The sequence below is a fragment of the Geotrypetes seraphini genome, chromosome 6 (assembly GCF_902459505.1).
Source record: "Geotrypetes seraphini chromosome 6, aGeoSer1.1, whole genome shotgun sequence".
NCBI classification, from domain to species: domain Eukaryota; kingdom Metazoa; phylum Chordata; class Amphibia; order Gymnophiona; family Dermophiidae; genus Geotrypetes; species Geotrypetes seraphini.
In genome coordinates this window covers 17,184,213-17,197,362 of record NC_047089.1, presented here as the reverse complement: position 1 = coordinate 17,197,362, position 13,150 = coordinate 17,184,213, and the positions used below count along the sequence as shown (strand labels likewise).

The following is a 13,150-nucleotide window of genomic DNA, read 5'->3' as shown; positions in this document are numbered from 1 at the left end:
TATTCTCCGCACCCCTCCCCGCAAGAGCAAACTGTCCTGTCCCTTTCCTCCCTCTTTCTTACCAAGATCCAACATCCTTTATCCATTACCAAACATCCTTCCAGTCAAGGTGACTGATTTGCTCTCCTGTGGTTCCTTATTTCTGTTATGGCTCGGGCCTTCATAATCTGAAAGTTGCGTAGGCCTTTCTGTCCTAAGAACTGCCAGGGTGTCATTTAAATAACCTTCTCTGGAATTACGTAGAGCTGGATTTTATCAAGTCCTAATTTTTCCTGGCTAAAATAAACTTCTCTGCTCGTCTCACATTTGCCTTAGGTTGCAGCAAGGACAGGCATCTGAAGTGGAGAAGAGCAGGCTTCCTCCTGTTGCAATCATGACACTTCCCAGTAAAGCTAGGTGACAAAAATATAGCTGTCTACATTTCTCAAGTCATTTCTCCCACTCTGCAGAAATAATGTACCTGTTCCAAAATCCAACCTCTGACGGCAGGGCTGGGAGTAAAAATGCAGTGTGGGATGAACACACAAGCTTTCGGAGCACACACCGAGCCTGTGGCGTGTGTGCTGTCAGAATTTTCAGCCAGCGGTGACACAACTCGCACTAATTATAGCTCCAGGCACTCTTTGATGCCACTGCCCTAGGGTGCGAAATAATGTGTCATGCCCCCACTACGTGACGTAACGCCGTGTGAACCGAAATGGAAGCCTCCAGAAGGCAAACGCCATAATTCTGTGTGAAAAGTTTCCGGTGGCACTTTTTTTTTTTTTAATGCAGGTTTAACCTAATAAATTTATGCTTGGCTTTCGGGATTTAGCCTCATTTTGAGAATTTAGTGCAGAATGAGTTAATAGTCGCATTGTTCCTGAATCCTTCTGCTTGTCATTGTCAAGTTCGCGCTCACCTCTCAGATTTACATGTTGGTAAAATTGTCTCCCTGTCGCTGAGCTGTTGGTTGCGTTCTCAGCTTCTTTTGTTCCAGAAAATGCCAGTCAAATGTGTCGTAATAGTGAGAATGTTAAAAGCGTGTATCCTCATCATCTTCACATCCTGACATTTAAAACAAACCTCTATCGCTGGTGACATTTTTCTCCAATCAGACTGAATCTTTTTTATTTTTTTCTTTCCTTTGTACAGGCATGTTTGTGTGATCCGGGGTCAGGTGATGACGGCCGACGGGACCCCACTCGTAGGTGTAAACATCAGTTTTGTCGGTCTGCCAACTTTTGGTTACACCATCAGCAGACAGGACGGCAGGTAAGAGAGCGTCGCTCATTTGAAGCTGTATTGAACGACAAAAGATTTTTTTTTTTTTTGGTTGTTATCAGCCAATATTCCGAAGAAGTTACGTGGTCACCAGTGGCCAGTGAACATATAGGGGTCTGATTCTGGAAACGGTGCCTGCCGCGGTACAGGCCTACAAAACAGACACCTACCACGTGTCAGTCACCGGTAGGCGCTGCGTCCAGAATCACGTATGTTGGGGGTTTTTTGTACAGAAGCCTTAAATGTTAAAGGCCTACATTTAAGGCGTCTGACTCGCACCTACGGAAGCGCCTAAGGATGCCTATGGACGCCCAAGGCCACTTCCGGCATATGCCACACCTACACTGACCTTAGGCTTCCGTAGGCATGCCTAGCTGCCTCCGTAGGCGCGAGTCGGGCACATACATTGTATGAGTGTTTCACCACATCAAATTTTTTTTATCCCGATTGGTCCGTTAGATGGCGGTAGGATGCCTATAATCAGGACCCAAAATTAACAATTGTGGAAACTGATGCTGCTGATGTAGACTTTACTGGAATAAAATAGTCAATGAAACATCCACAAGTTGAGTGGTGCCAGTGCCCCGAAGAAGACTGCATCCAGGGCTGACCGCCCCCCTCGCACCTCCTTACTACTCCACTTTCTCTTCCACCACGTTGTGTGTCATAGCCAGGTCCTGTCCCCTTCTGATGTGCAATGGGGACGGGACACATCTAAGACTCATAATTAAAATAAATAAATAACATTTAATTGGTAGTTAGGTGCCCATCTTCTTAGGTGTGATTCAACGAATGATAGGTGGCTATCGTGTGGCACCTAACACCAAAGTAGGCATATTTAGGGGTGGAGAAAATCTTAGTCGCCATTAGGCGATATTCTCTAAAGGACGCAGGCGCCTATAATGTAAGCCTTTAAAGCCCTGGCCTACATTACAGGGGCCTGAGTTTGAAGTTAGGCTCAATTCTATAATAGGTGCCTAAGTGTGACTGACATGCAATAAGGCGCCGATCTTTTTAGGCGCCATTTGCAGAGTCTGGCCCAAAGTGTGTTTGAGGAGAGCCTCTGCATCGCAGCACTGTACTTCTGTGTTATAAATGGAAGAAAGTTGCTGGGAGTTGTAAAGGGAGATCTGAAGGGGAGAGAATTCCAGACTTCGTTCCTTTCATCTAGCTGCCCCCTATATGCCTGGAATAAATTGCCCGAGTTTGTCTGTCAAGCCCCTTCCCTTGTTTAAAAGCAGACTGAAAACCCACCTTTTTGATATAGCTTTCAATCCTTAACCCTACTTCTATGCCTTCCAACCCAGCCCGCTGATTAACCGTTCCCCTTAACTGTATCCCTGACATCCTGTTTGTCTGTCTTGCCTGTTTAGATTGTAAGCTCTTTGGAGCAGGGACTGTCATCTTTGTGACTCTGTACAGCGCTGCGTGCGTCTGGTAGTGCTATAGAAATAATTCATAGTAGTGTGAAGAGTTTCAGTCTTTGGAAAGCAGAGCTGAGATTGTGATGTCATAATGCCTCATTCCACCAATAAGAGCCAACCTCATCAGTGATGTCACAATGGCTCGATTGTCCTGTACTTCCCTCTGCCTTCCAACTAACCGTTTCCCTTAACTGTATCCATGACATCCTGTTTGTCTGTTTTGGCTGTTTAGATTGTAAGCTCTTCCGAGCAGGGACTGTTTTCTTACTCTTTGTGATTCTGTGCAGCGCTGCGTACGTCTGGTAGCGCCATAGATATAATAACTAGTAGTTGTAGATGTTGGGCTGGAAGAGGGAAGAGAGAGGTAAAGATGGCTGGACTGAAAAGAAGTGCGGAGAGAGAGAAGTGGATATGGCTGCAGTGGCGTGGTAAGGGTGAACTGCACCCGGGGCAGTGGCACCCCTCTTCGTGCCCCCCCTGCTGTGCATGCACGCCCCCCCCTTCCCTTTCCTCGTATCTTTTTACTTCTCCGGTGTGAGCAGCATGCCCACATCGGTGTCAGTTCGCCCTTTGACATCACTTCCTAGGCGCGGGTCCCGCAAGTGACGTCAGAGAGTGCACCGATGCAGGCAGCAACCTCGTGCCAGGGAAGCAAAAAAAAGGTACAGGGGAAGGCAAGGGGCACACACGTGTGGAAGACAGCACCCGGAGCGGACCGCTCCCCTCCCCCCCCCCCTTATTATGCCCCTGTATGGCAGGACTGGAAAGGGTACACAGGGATAGAGATGGCAGAACTGAAATGGTATAGGAGAGAGGAGTTAACCCTTTCAGGATCAAGGGACCTATTTGTCCCATAACTTTAAAATCCTATCAATTTTGATTGGGATAGTCTACAGTTCTAAATTTGATATGTACGGATTCCATATGATACTGCCTTTATGTAAACAAACTGGTTCCGACATTCATTCATTAGCGTCGTTGCCAGATTGACGAGAAGATTCACTTGCCACACTGTCCATAAGCCAGAAGTGTGATTTTTTTAAATAAAAATAATGATATTTCACAAAAAAAATCAATTTTTTGGCATCTGCAAGCCCTTTTTACCATAAAAATGTCGTCAAAACCACAAAAATTGGCCTACGATCCTTATGGTCCTGAAAGGGTTAAGATTATAAATTTTCTGGTGAAAAAATTGCCACTGGAAAGCTCCACTCCCCACCTATCATGGCCCACCCATTTGACCCACCTTGTCCTACTTCAGTGGTCTCAAACTCAAACCCTTTGCAGGGCCACATTTTGGATTTGTCGGTACTTGGAGGGCCGCAGAAAAAAATAGTTAATGTCTTATTAAAGAAATGACAATTTTGCATGAGATAAAACTCTTTATAGTTTATAAATCATTCCTTTTGGCTAAGTCTTAATAATAATATTGTCATTTATAGCTAAAGAGATATGATCAAGAAACTGTTTTATTTTACTTTTGTGATTATGATAAACATACTGAGGGCCTCAAAATAGTACCTGGCGGGCCGCATGTGGCCCCCGGGCCGCGAGTTTGAGACCACTGTCCTACCTGGTCTCAACCAACCCCACCAAGGTGTTCCAGATTTGCAAGCTAAAAACCCGATAACCTTAATATAAGTGGCCTTTAGCTACTGCTGAAAAGTCTTGACCAAAATCCCAAGCAAAATAGACACACACATGCCTCGAGAGTAGGCATTCCCAAGGCAGATTTAGGGACCTGTGTGTGTACAGATGACATTTCCAAATCTTTACACAGACATTTAGACACCTAGAAAAGAAACAATTTATCAGAAAGCTGAAATTGCTCTCCCCGCTGTTGCAGTGAGTGAGGTCTGCGGCGCCCGATGATTTTTAAAGAGTTCCGCCCAAATGTGTTCTCCGACCTTCCATAACAGTTTTTGATTAAATGCTTTAAAATAATTACATCTGACAGCATTAGTCAAACTGTCAGGGCTGAGTCATAGTCATCACTTTCTCCGAGATTCCCGGCTGCCATGACAACCATGGTCCACGTGAGGAGCTTGGATGTCAAATCATGACGCTGCCTCTTAGGCAGCCGATTTTTCCTCTATTTGGACACGAGTTATTCAGTCAGGGAACTGGAGCATTAAATTGACCGCATTTTCAGGATTTGGTCCAGTTCAGAAAAATTCCAGCGAAACGGAAAAAAAATGTATACACTGGGACAAGAACAGCAGTTTTTTCTTCTCCTTGGTTTCAGAATAGGACAAAAAAATGTAATAAATGCATAAAAATAATTCTTCCTGATTGAGTTGCCCCATGCTTAATAACTGTGAACACCCACGCTGGAAATGCCGAAACAGCTTTACTTATTCCGACACTCCAGCAGTCTGTCTCTGCACAGACACTAAGGATTTGTTTCCTTATCCTGAACAAGAGAAGCAAAAGCGTGAAAATGAAATAGCAGGTTTCTGTCAAAAGACTCACACTTCATGCCTGATTGGGGAATATCATTAGGGACCATAAGCTCCAAGTGCAGACCTGTTCATTTAATCTAGTCAAGTTCAAATGTAGACTTGTATACATACGAGCTTTTCCTACCTTTAGAGCGCATTTGTTGTGGTCAAGTTGGTGTCAACTGAAGAAGACCTTCTGAATAGTTGCTTTGAGCTGTGCTTGGTCATTAGTTAGCACATTGTTGATAGAATAGCCTCTATAGCTACTGTTAATCTATCGATCCATCGCATTGTTGGCCTCCCTGCTTTGTGTTGACCCTTCAACTTTGCCAAGCTTGATGTCTTCCTCCAATGATCTTTCTCTTCACTTGATGTGCCCAACGTATGAAAGTTTAAATGTTTTGTTTTTTGAGCTTCCAAGAAAAGCTTAGGTTTGATCTCCAATACCAATTGATTAGTACACTCTTCAACTTTGCACACTCTTCATCTCCAGCACCATAATTCAAAGGTGTCAATTTTTTCCCTGGCTTCGTCTTCACTGTCCAACTTTCACATCCATACAACATTATTGAAAACGCCTTGGCTCGGACAAGTTGAATCTTTATATGCACAGATACATCTCTGCACTTGGAAATCTCGTTTAGGTCATTCATAGCCATTCTGTCAAGAGTGATACGTCAGTGAATCTCCTGACTGCTTATTGTCTCATTATTTATTCGTTTGGATTTGGCTCAAGCAAGGCTGAAGTTCTCTATTTGGGTTATTCTCTCATCTAGGATAAAATTGTCAAGATCGTTGTTCTTCTTCACATTAAGATGAAGGCTCGTTTTGAGATTAGGGTTTATATTCAATAGGAGTTAATCGGGCAGGAAGCTGACCATCCAGAAGTATTCAGTGGGTAGTGCTGCTGGATATTGCCCATGACCGCCCCGGCATTGTCTGGTTAGTGCTGGATCAGTCTGGTGGGGGAGAGGGGGGGGGTCCTTAGGTGGAGCCAGCACTTAACAGGTTAGTAGCAATTCAGTCTACTAACAAATGAAGCAAGTGGATAAAATTAGAACAGCAAAAAGGCTGTTCTAACTTCGTCCATCAAGCTAACCACAGACTGATCTCAATATCGGCCGATTACAGATAACTTCCAGGTAACTGTTGTACCCCAGACATTCTATGCCTGTTCCTGGACATAGCCCAGTATTGAATATCTGGGATCAATTCAGCCCATAGCTGTAGGCGACATTCAAAAAACGTTGATCACTATAGGCTGAATATTACATCCTATGTAATCGGATGTTTCAGAATTAATCAGATTGTCTTCACTTTCAGCCAGTAAGATGATATCTTCAGCATTGCAAGGATTGTTGATGCGCCTTGCCGGGGATGTTGTGTGTGTTGGGCAGGGGGGAGTGTTGTGTGTGTGTGTTGGGGGGGGTGCTGGCAGAAGGAAGTGGGCATCCCTCCTGCTGGGGATTGTTTTGCAGTTTGCGGCAGGAGGGAGTGGGCATCCCTCTTGCCGGCCGACTTGCAGTGGGGGTCGGGGGTTTTCCTGTTGCGGCTGCTGAGCTGATGGTAACAGGGAGAGTTCCTTGCTGTGATTAGTTTAGTGGCTGTGTCTATTTGAAATGTAGGCCAGGTTTGCAAAGGCCTACATTTTCAGGCACCTACCATGGCCCTAGGGAGAAGCCTAGGGCCACTTAAGCTCACTTAAGGCCAATTCCGGGTGAGCCCAAGCCCAGCCTTGGGCAAGCTTAAGCATCCCATGTCTGCAGTGTAAGTGGCCTGCCTCAGGTTGTTTTTTTTTTTTTTAAAAACATGCATCCCAATTGGCTGGTTAGATAGCAGTAGGACGCCTACTGCCGCCTACAATCAGGACGCTGTTTATAGAATTTGGACACTTGTTGGAATACTAAAAGAAATTGTTTCTACCATTTCCTCTTCCTTCTTGTTATGTGAAGCAGTGGTGTGCAGCTGTTTTGTTGTCTCTAAGGTTTATATTGATTTTTTTGGAATGCAATTTCTTTTTTGCAGCTTTGACCTTGTCACCAATGGTGGCATTTCCATCACCTTGCACTTCGAGCGGGCTCCATTCATCACGCAGGAGCACACCCTCTGGCTGCCATGGGATCGCTTCTTTGTCATGGAAACCATCATCATGAGGCACGAAGAGAACGACATTCCAAGCTGTGACCTCAGCAACTTCGCCCGCCCCAACCCGGTCGTCTTTCCAGCACCTCTCTCAGCCTTTGCCAGTTCCTGTTCAGAGAAAGGTCCAATCGTTCCAGAAATCCAGGTAATGAATCACCTTGCAGAAAATATTCTAGCTCTTCTGCTTTAACGATTGCCCGATGAGTGACTTATTTCTTTATTTATTTTTACTGGCGTTCTACCTGTGGAGAAAGGTCCAACGTCTCGGTCTATAATAACTCTAGCAATAGATTTTATAGCAGATTCTGTATTATTTACGTTTTGCATAAGTTTAGTAAAAAAAAAAACCACAAAACCCCACCCTGTAGAAATTCATATAGGATTATAAATGTTGAAACTACAAATTTTACATAGCTGTTCCGTGCTTCTCTTGAGTATTCTTTTTTTGTTGTGCCAAACCCTAGAGCCCCCTGTTGATCCAAGAGAAATCGAAATTTGTCCCAGATTGTAAATGTTTCCCTTTACCGATATAGGAATTAGCCAAACATGTTGTAGCTCAGACATTCAGACATTCCATTTAGTAGGGCCTCTCACTTAATGAAGTGATGGTAGCCTCATGGGTACCACTTTAAAAAAAAAAAAAAAAAAAAAAAAAAGGCACTGAAAAAAATAAATTAAAATAAAGTACAGTATCTGGTCCCAAGCAGAAGCCCTACATCCAGCAGACTTCTTAAGAGAAAGTATTCAGAATGAGGCTACGACCTCGAGGTGATAAAGAAGTCAAGTAAGCGCCCCAAATGAGCAAAATAAAGACTACATCTGCGCGAGTGGCCCATTGCCTCACGGGTCTCCCACAAGGCCAAAGTATGCACCAAAGATCTCCAGCCCCAAAAGGACGGTGGTTCGGATACAGTCCAAGATTGTAAAATACATTTGCAAGCAAGGAGACACACCTTACGACACCAGAGGGGGATCCCCTTTAGGTAGACCTCTGAAAGCTCCCAGCAAGTCAAGGACCAATTGCTCCATTGTACCAGAGAAGGCACATGGGAAGAGTCCGGGCCTCTGGAGTGTCTGAGACCTTTTCGGTCGCCTTCTCTATTCTTGGGGGTGGGGGGTTCTTAGTTTTGGTTGGACGGGACGAGTTTGGGTGGGCTGCGATGAGCTGTATTCTCTTAGAAAATGTTGTGATTTGTTGATTATTGTTCGCTTTGGACTGTGTTGGTTGTATTTTCTGTCTTCAGTCACAATAAAAACAGATTTGACCATAAAAGAAAAAGGCACCTGCACTCAGATAAATAAGGGTAAAACCACAGTAAAACCGCCAGCACACCTAACATAAAGGATCCTGATGGATGAATGGAGGCAAAGCTCTCAAAAAGTCACATGTGCACTAAAGGAATTTTGAATAGAACTCCCCAGATTACATATTTACAATCCAAAATAGGGTAAAAGCAATGCAAAGTGTCAATTCACTCAGTCCCAAGGAATCAGTAGTTCATGTCCTGAGACATGAAGTAATTCTTTGGGTATTCTCTTCCTTTAGGTCTCAAGCTGGACATCTTAGTTTCCTTCTCTGGTATTTGCAAAATATTTGCAACAATTCAGTGTAACCTTTGAACCTTAAAGCTGGCATAGTCTCTGTCTCGTGCTCTGGCTAGTTATACTGTACCAAAAGTCCAAAACTCCTTCACGGTATACCTCTCAGTTGGAGATAGAAAACTGGAGAACGTTGCTCTTGTCACCAAGAGAGTGACGGTAAAATCTCGAAACGGCAAGCATCGCGAAGTAGGATGTTTAGGATGCAAGTCCTGGCAAAGACGAGAAACAACTTGTTGGTCCCACTCACAAGACAGATGAAGCCTCCAGCACTCCTAAGCCGAGACCTTTGTGCCTTCGGCTTCTGGGGTCTCTCGGGGCTGCTCCTGTGGCCTACACCCCATTGGGTCTCTCTTTTCTCGATTCTCCTTGCTTAGACCTTAACTGTGAATTTAAGGGTAGCTGCCTTGGAAATAACAGCACTCTCTTGGTGTAGGATTGTCCTGGGCTCCTGTGGAAGGGCATAAGAAGATGCCTGGCGATGGTTTGTAGGCCTTTTAGATTGCCTAATGGTTAATGCAGTGGCCTAAGAGCCAGGGGAGCTGGGTTTAAGTTTCAAGTTTTCTTTATTTTTGATATACCATTTTATCATACAAGTATCTAAACGGTTAACAATAAAATAGAGTACAAACATTTTTTAAATAAAAACATGGTTAAGCTAAAAAGAGAGAAGCACTTAACGCATATACATATATGATACAGAAGGAAAACAAGGGGAGAGGAAAATTATTAAATACAGTGGAACTTTGGTTTACGAGCATAATTCATTCCAGAAGCATGCTCGTAAACCAAATTGCTCGTATATCAAAGCAAGTTTCCCCATAGGAAGTAAGGGAAACTCGCTTTGATTAGTTCCACCTCCTCCTCCCCCCCCCCCCGAGGCTACCGGCGCTGCTCCATTCTCCCCCCCTTGAGGCCACCGATGCTTTTCCATATCCCTCCCCGCGATCCGGCATCCTCCTCCCCACTCGCATTGCCCCACCTCCACCGCGATTCTACATCCCTCCCCCCCCCCCCGAGCACGGGAATGACATCCCTTACCCCGACTGGGCACCAGTGCCGGTGCCCGAAGATCCTCCCTCTTCTGGCACGGCCTGGGCTGGGTGGTGCATCGGAGATCCTCCCTCTTCTGGGCTGGGCCGGGCTGGACTGGCTTTGAACATTTGTGCATGCTCAAAGCCTTCTGGTCTCGCTCTCTCCGAGATTCTGAATCTGAGAATGGGATGTAGGATCGCGGGGGGGGGGAGGGGGGGCAGACGCGAGCTGGGGGGGATGCAGGGTCGCGGGTGGGGGCGCTCGTAGAGAGAGGCAAGCTCGCACCAAGTTTGCAAATGTTTTGCTCGTCTTGCAAAACACTCGCAAACCGGTGCACTCGTAAACCGAGGTACCACTGTACATCAAAATGGAAAAGTAAAGGGAGGTAAAAAAGGGAGTGAAGGACAATTGGTAAGGGGGAGGTCACTTCAAAAGAAGCATTTTAGTTGTCAAAGAGGTTTTATAAAAGAGTAGTTGTCAAGATCAGGGTTGACAAGGTATAGGCATCTTTAAAAAGGAAAGTTTTGAATTTATCTAAAGAGTTTTCTAAGCGAAGATCAGCAGGAAGGAGCTGTAACAGGTGGGAGCTGTAACAGAGAAAATGGATGAGTGAGTGGTGTCGTAGAAGAGTTCTCTTATCAAGGGAATGAGGAGATTTTGATGACTAGATCGAAGAGTCCTACAGAATGCAGACGGAATTAGAAGTTTATCGATAAAAGCTGGTTAGTGGGAATGTTTTGTTTTGAAAGTAAGTAGGAGACGATGTGTAATGGGCAGCCAGTGGGCTGTACGGAGGAGAGGAGTAACGTGGTCAAATTTTTTTTTTGCGTGATAGATTAGTTTCACCGCGGTATTTTGTATTAATTGGACCTGATGATTCCCACTTCAACTCCTTGTGACTCTGGCCAAGTCACTTAACCCTCCAGTACCCCAGGTACAAAATAAGTACCTGTATAATATCAAGTTTCAAGTTTATTAAAAGATTTTTTAAACCGCTTAATCAGGTTTCTAAGCGGTGTACAATATAAAATTACATAAAAACATATTAAAACGTAAAAACATATAAAAACAAGGGATACTGGATAAAATCCAAGTGTCATAATAAAGCACAGATAAAACGTTTGGACCTACTTCAAACAAAAGGAAGGTGGGGAAGAACTACAATCGTTATCGAAAAGTGCAACATAAAAGGAAAGTACAATCGGTTAGGGTAAAAAGGAACAGTTTACTTTAATTTTGTCCTTAAAAGGACAGTTGTTATCCAAAGGCGTCCTGGAACAAGAATTGTTTTAAATCGGATTCACCACGCAAGTGGTTAGGCAGCGAATTCCAGAGAGTAGGGGCAGTGACGGCAAAATTATTGGAGCGCAACGTATTAATCAATTTTAAAGAAGGCATGACGAGAAGATTCTGAGATGTTGAACGAAGAGATTTTAATGTATTATAGGGAATTAAAAGTCTGTTGATAAAATCTGGTTGATATATCAAATCCCATCCCTTTCTCTTTCCTTTCCTTAAGGACACAACCTCTGATCAATGACTCATAGACAAGTCTATCGCCTTTACCACACACTGTAGGCAGGATCAGGTTATAAGCAGGGACTCCAGAGTGTTCATCTGACTGAACGTGGAGGACACATTATGGGGTCCTGCTATATAGGGTTGCCTAGGGTTATCAGGTTTTCACAGGCATAAATTTAAAAATCAAGAAATACAGTGGCAAATATCGCACATACAAAATAGGAAAGCAGGAAATGGCAGTAGAGAGCCCAGCGAGTACAACTTTGCTGAGAGATCAGGTGAATTACAGAGAGCAAATAGACGTGTGCCACAAGGACGGCAGATTTAAAGAAAAATCTACCAAAGGCTTTTTTTTTTTTTTTTTTTTTTTTTGCAGAGAGGTCTCGAGATGGCCAAAGGCTTTTGGGGGGCAGAGAAATGGAGGAAAAAGCCTCAGGCTATGATAGGTGCTAATTTATCACGCTAATGCTCTTTTACTCGTATGAGGCTGAACTGCTCGCTTGGAGAACCAACGTGTGCTGCTGTCCATGATGAGTAAAAGAGCATCGTGATTCTGTCTTATCACGATTTAACTACAAGACTCCTGAGGCAGGCCCCTGTGGGCCGAAACACGATCATGTCGAGTCAATCACAATAAAAAGAGACTGAACACCATGGGTCACTTTTGTTGGGTTTTTTTTTTTTTTGCTATTCACGGTTGTGAAGGCAGATTCTCCTGTTCGTATTCCAAGCCTAAAATGACATACCACAGGACGTGCTCAGGTGTCCTTTGGTAACTACCAAATGTATGCACATTAACCACGTGCTAAAAAATATTTTTGCAGTGGACGTGTCGGGGGCAGGGAGTAGGCATTCCTGCATTAACCTGTTAGCAAAGCTAAATTACTGTGTGCATACAGATAGCACGTGAGCTCTTAGGGCCAGATTTTAGAAACGGTGCCATTGTAGGTGCTGCTCTGTGCGGTGATCATCAACCTCTAGGCATCCCACCTAACAGTGCCAGTACATTAGGCCAGGTTTTACTTGGGTTAGTATACCTAACCCGGATGCTTAGCGATGCCTAAGTCAACCACACCTATTCTCCGCCTCTAACCAAGCCTACTTTTCAGGTAGGCGTCGGAAGGCGCCTCGACTTAGGCGTTGCTAGGTGTTGCTTTGCGTTCCGCGTGGAACTCTTAATTAGTTAAATTTTTTTTAATATATCAATTAACTTCAATTACCATGCCATTTGAGCTAATTAAAACAAGTTGGGTTGCTTGAGGATTTCAGTTAGATGTTGCTAGGTGTCCATAATTAGGGAGCACAACGGCGCCTAACGTACGCGTCCTATACAGAATCCGGCCCTTACCGCCTGCGGAATTCGACAAAATGGCCACACGTTAATAGGAATATTGGCGCATGGCCTTTAATACAAAAGCTAGGGGAAATGCCATTGATAACGGCTCTGGAAAAAATGGCCTTGATGCATAAGAGGCGCTCTAAGGCCACTTTGTACCGCGGCTTGGTAAAAGGACCCCCTTATTGCCCTGTTTTTACAATCATCTCCTCTTTCAGTTCTCCTCTTCCATCCAATCTCTCTTCTTGTCTGTCTTCCATAGGTTTCTTTTTTTATCCTGGCTTAAGTCCCTAAAGAGAGATCTGATTCATTTAAGTTTAGCATGGTTCTTCTGCCCAGCAATGGGCTTCTTTGATATATTGGGTACTTTGGAGGAAAGTGGTATATAT

The 13,150-nt window shown here is 44.3% G+C and overlaps 1 protein-coding gene across 4 annotated transcripts in view; it reads left to right on the top strand.

Moving 5' to 3' along the window:
* The window catches only part of TENM4 (teneurin transmembrane protein 4), a 1,150,563-nt gene that overhangs the window by 1,021,370 nt on the left and 116,043 nt on the right, over nt 1-13,150 (top strand). For all 4 annotated transcript variants that reach the window (XM_033948175.1, XM_033948174.1, XM_033948172.1 and 1 more), the window contains 2 exons: nt 1,135-1,254; nt 7,154-7,415. In XM_033948175.1, coding sequence (XP_033804066.1) covers nt 1,135-1,254; nt 7,154-7,415 — 382 coding nt within the window. The remainder of the gene's footprint in view (nt 1-1,134; nt 1,255-7,153; nt 7,416-13,150) is intronic.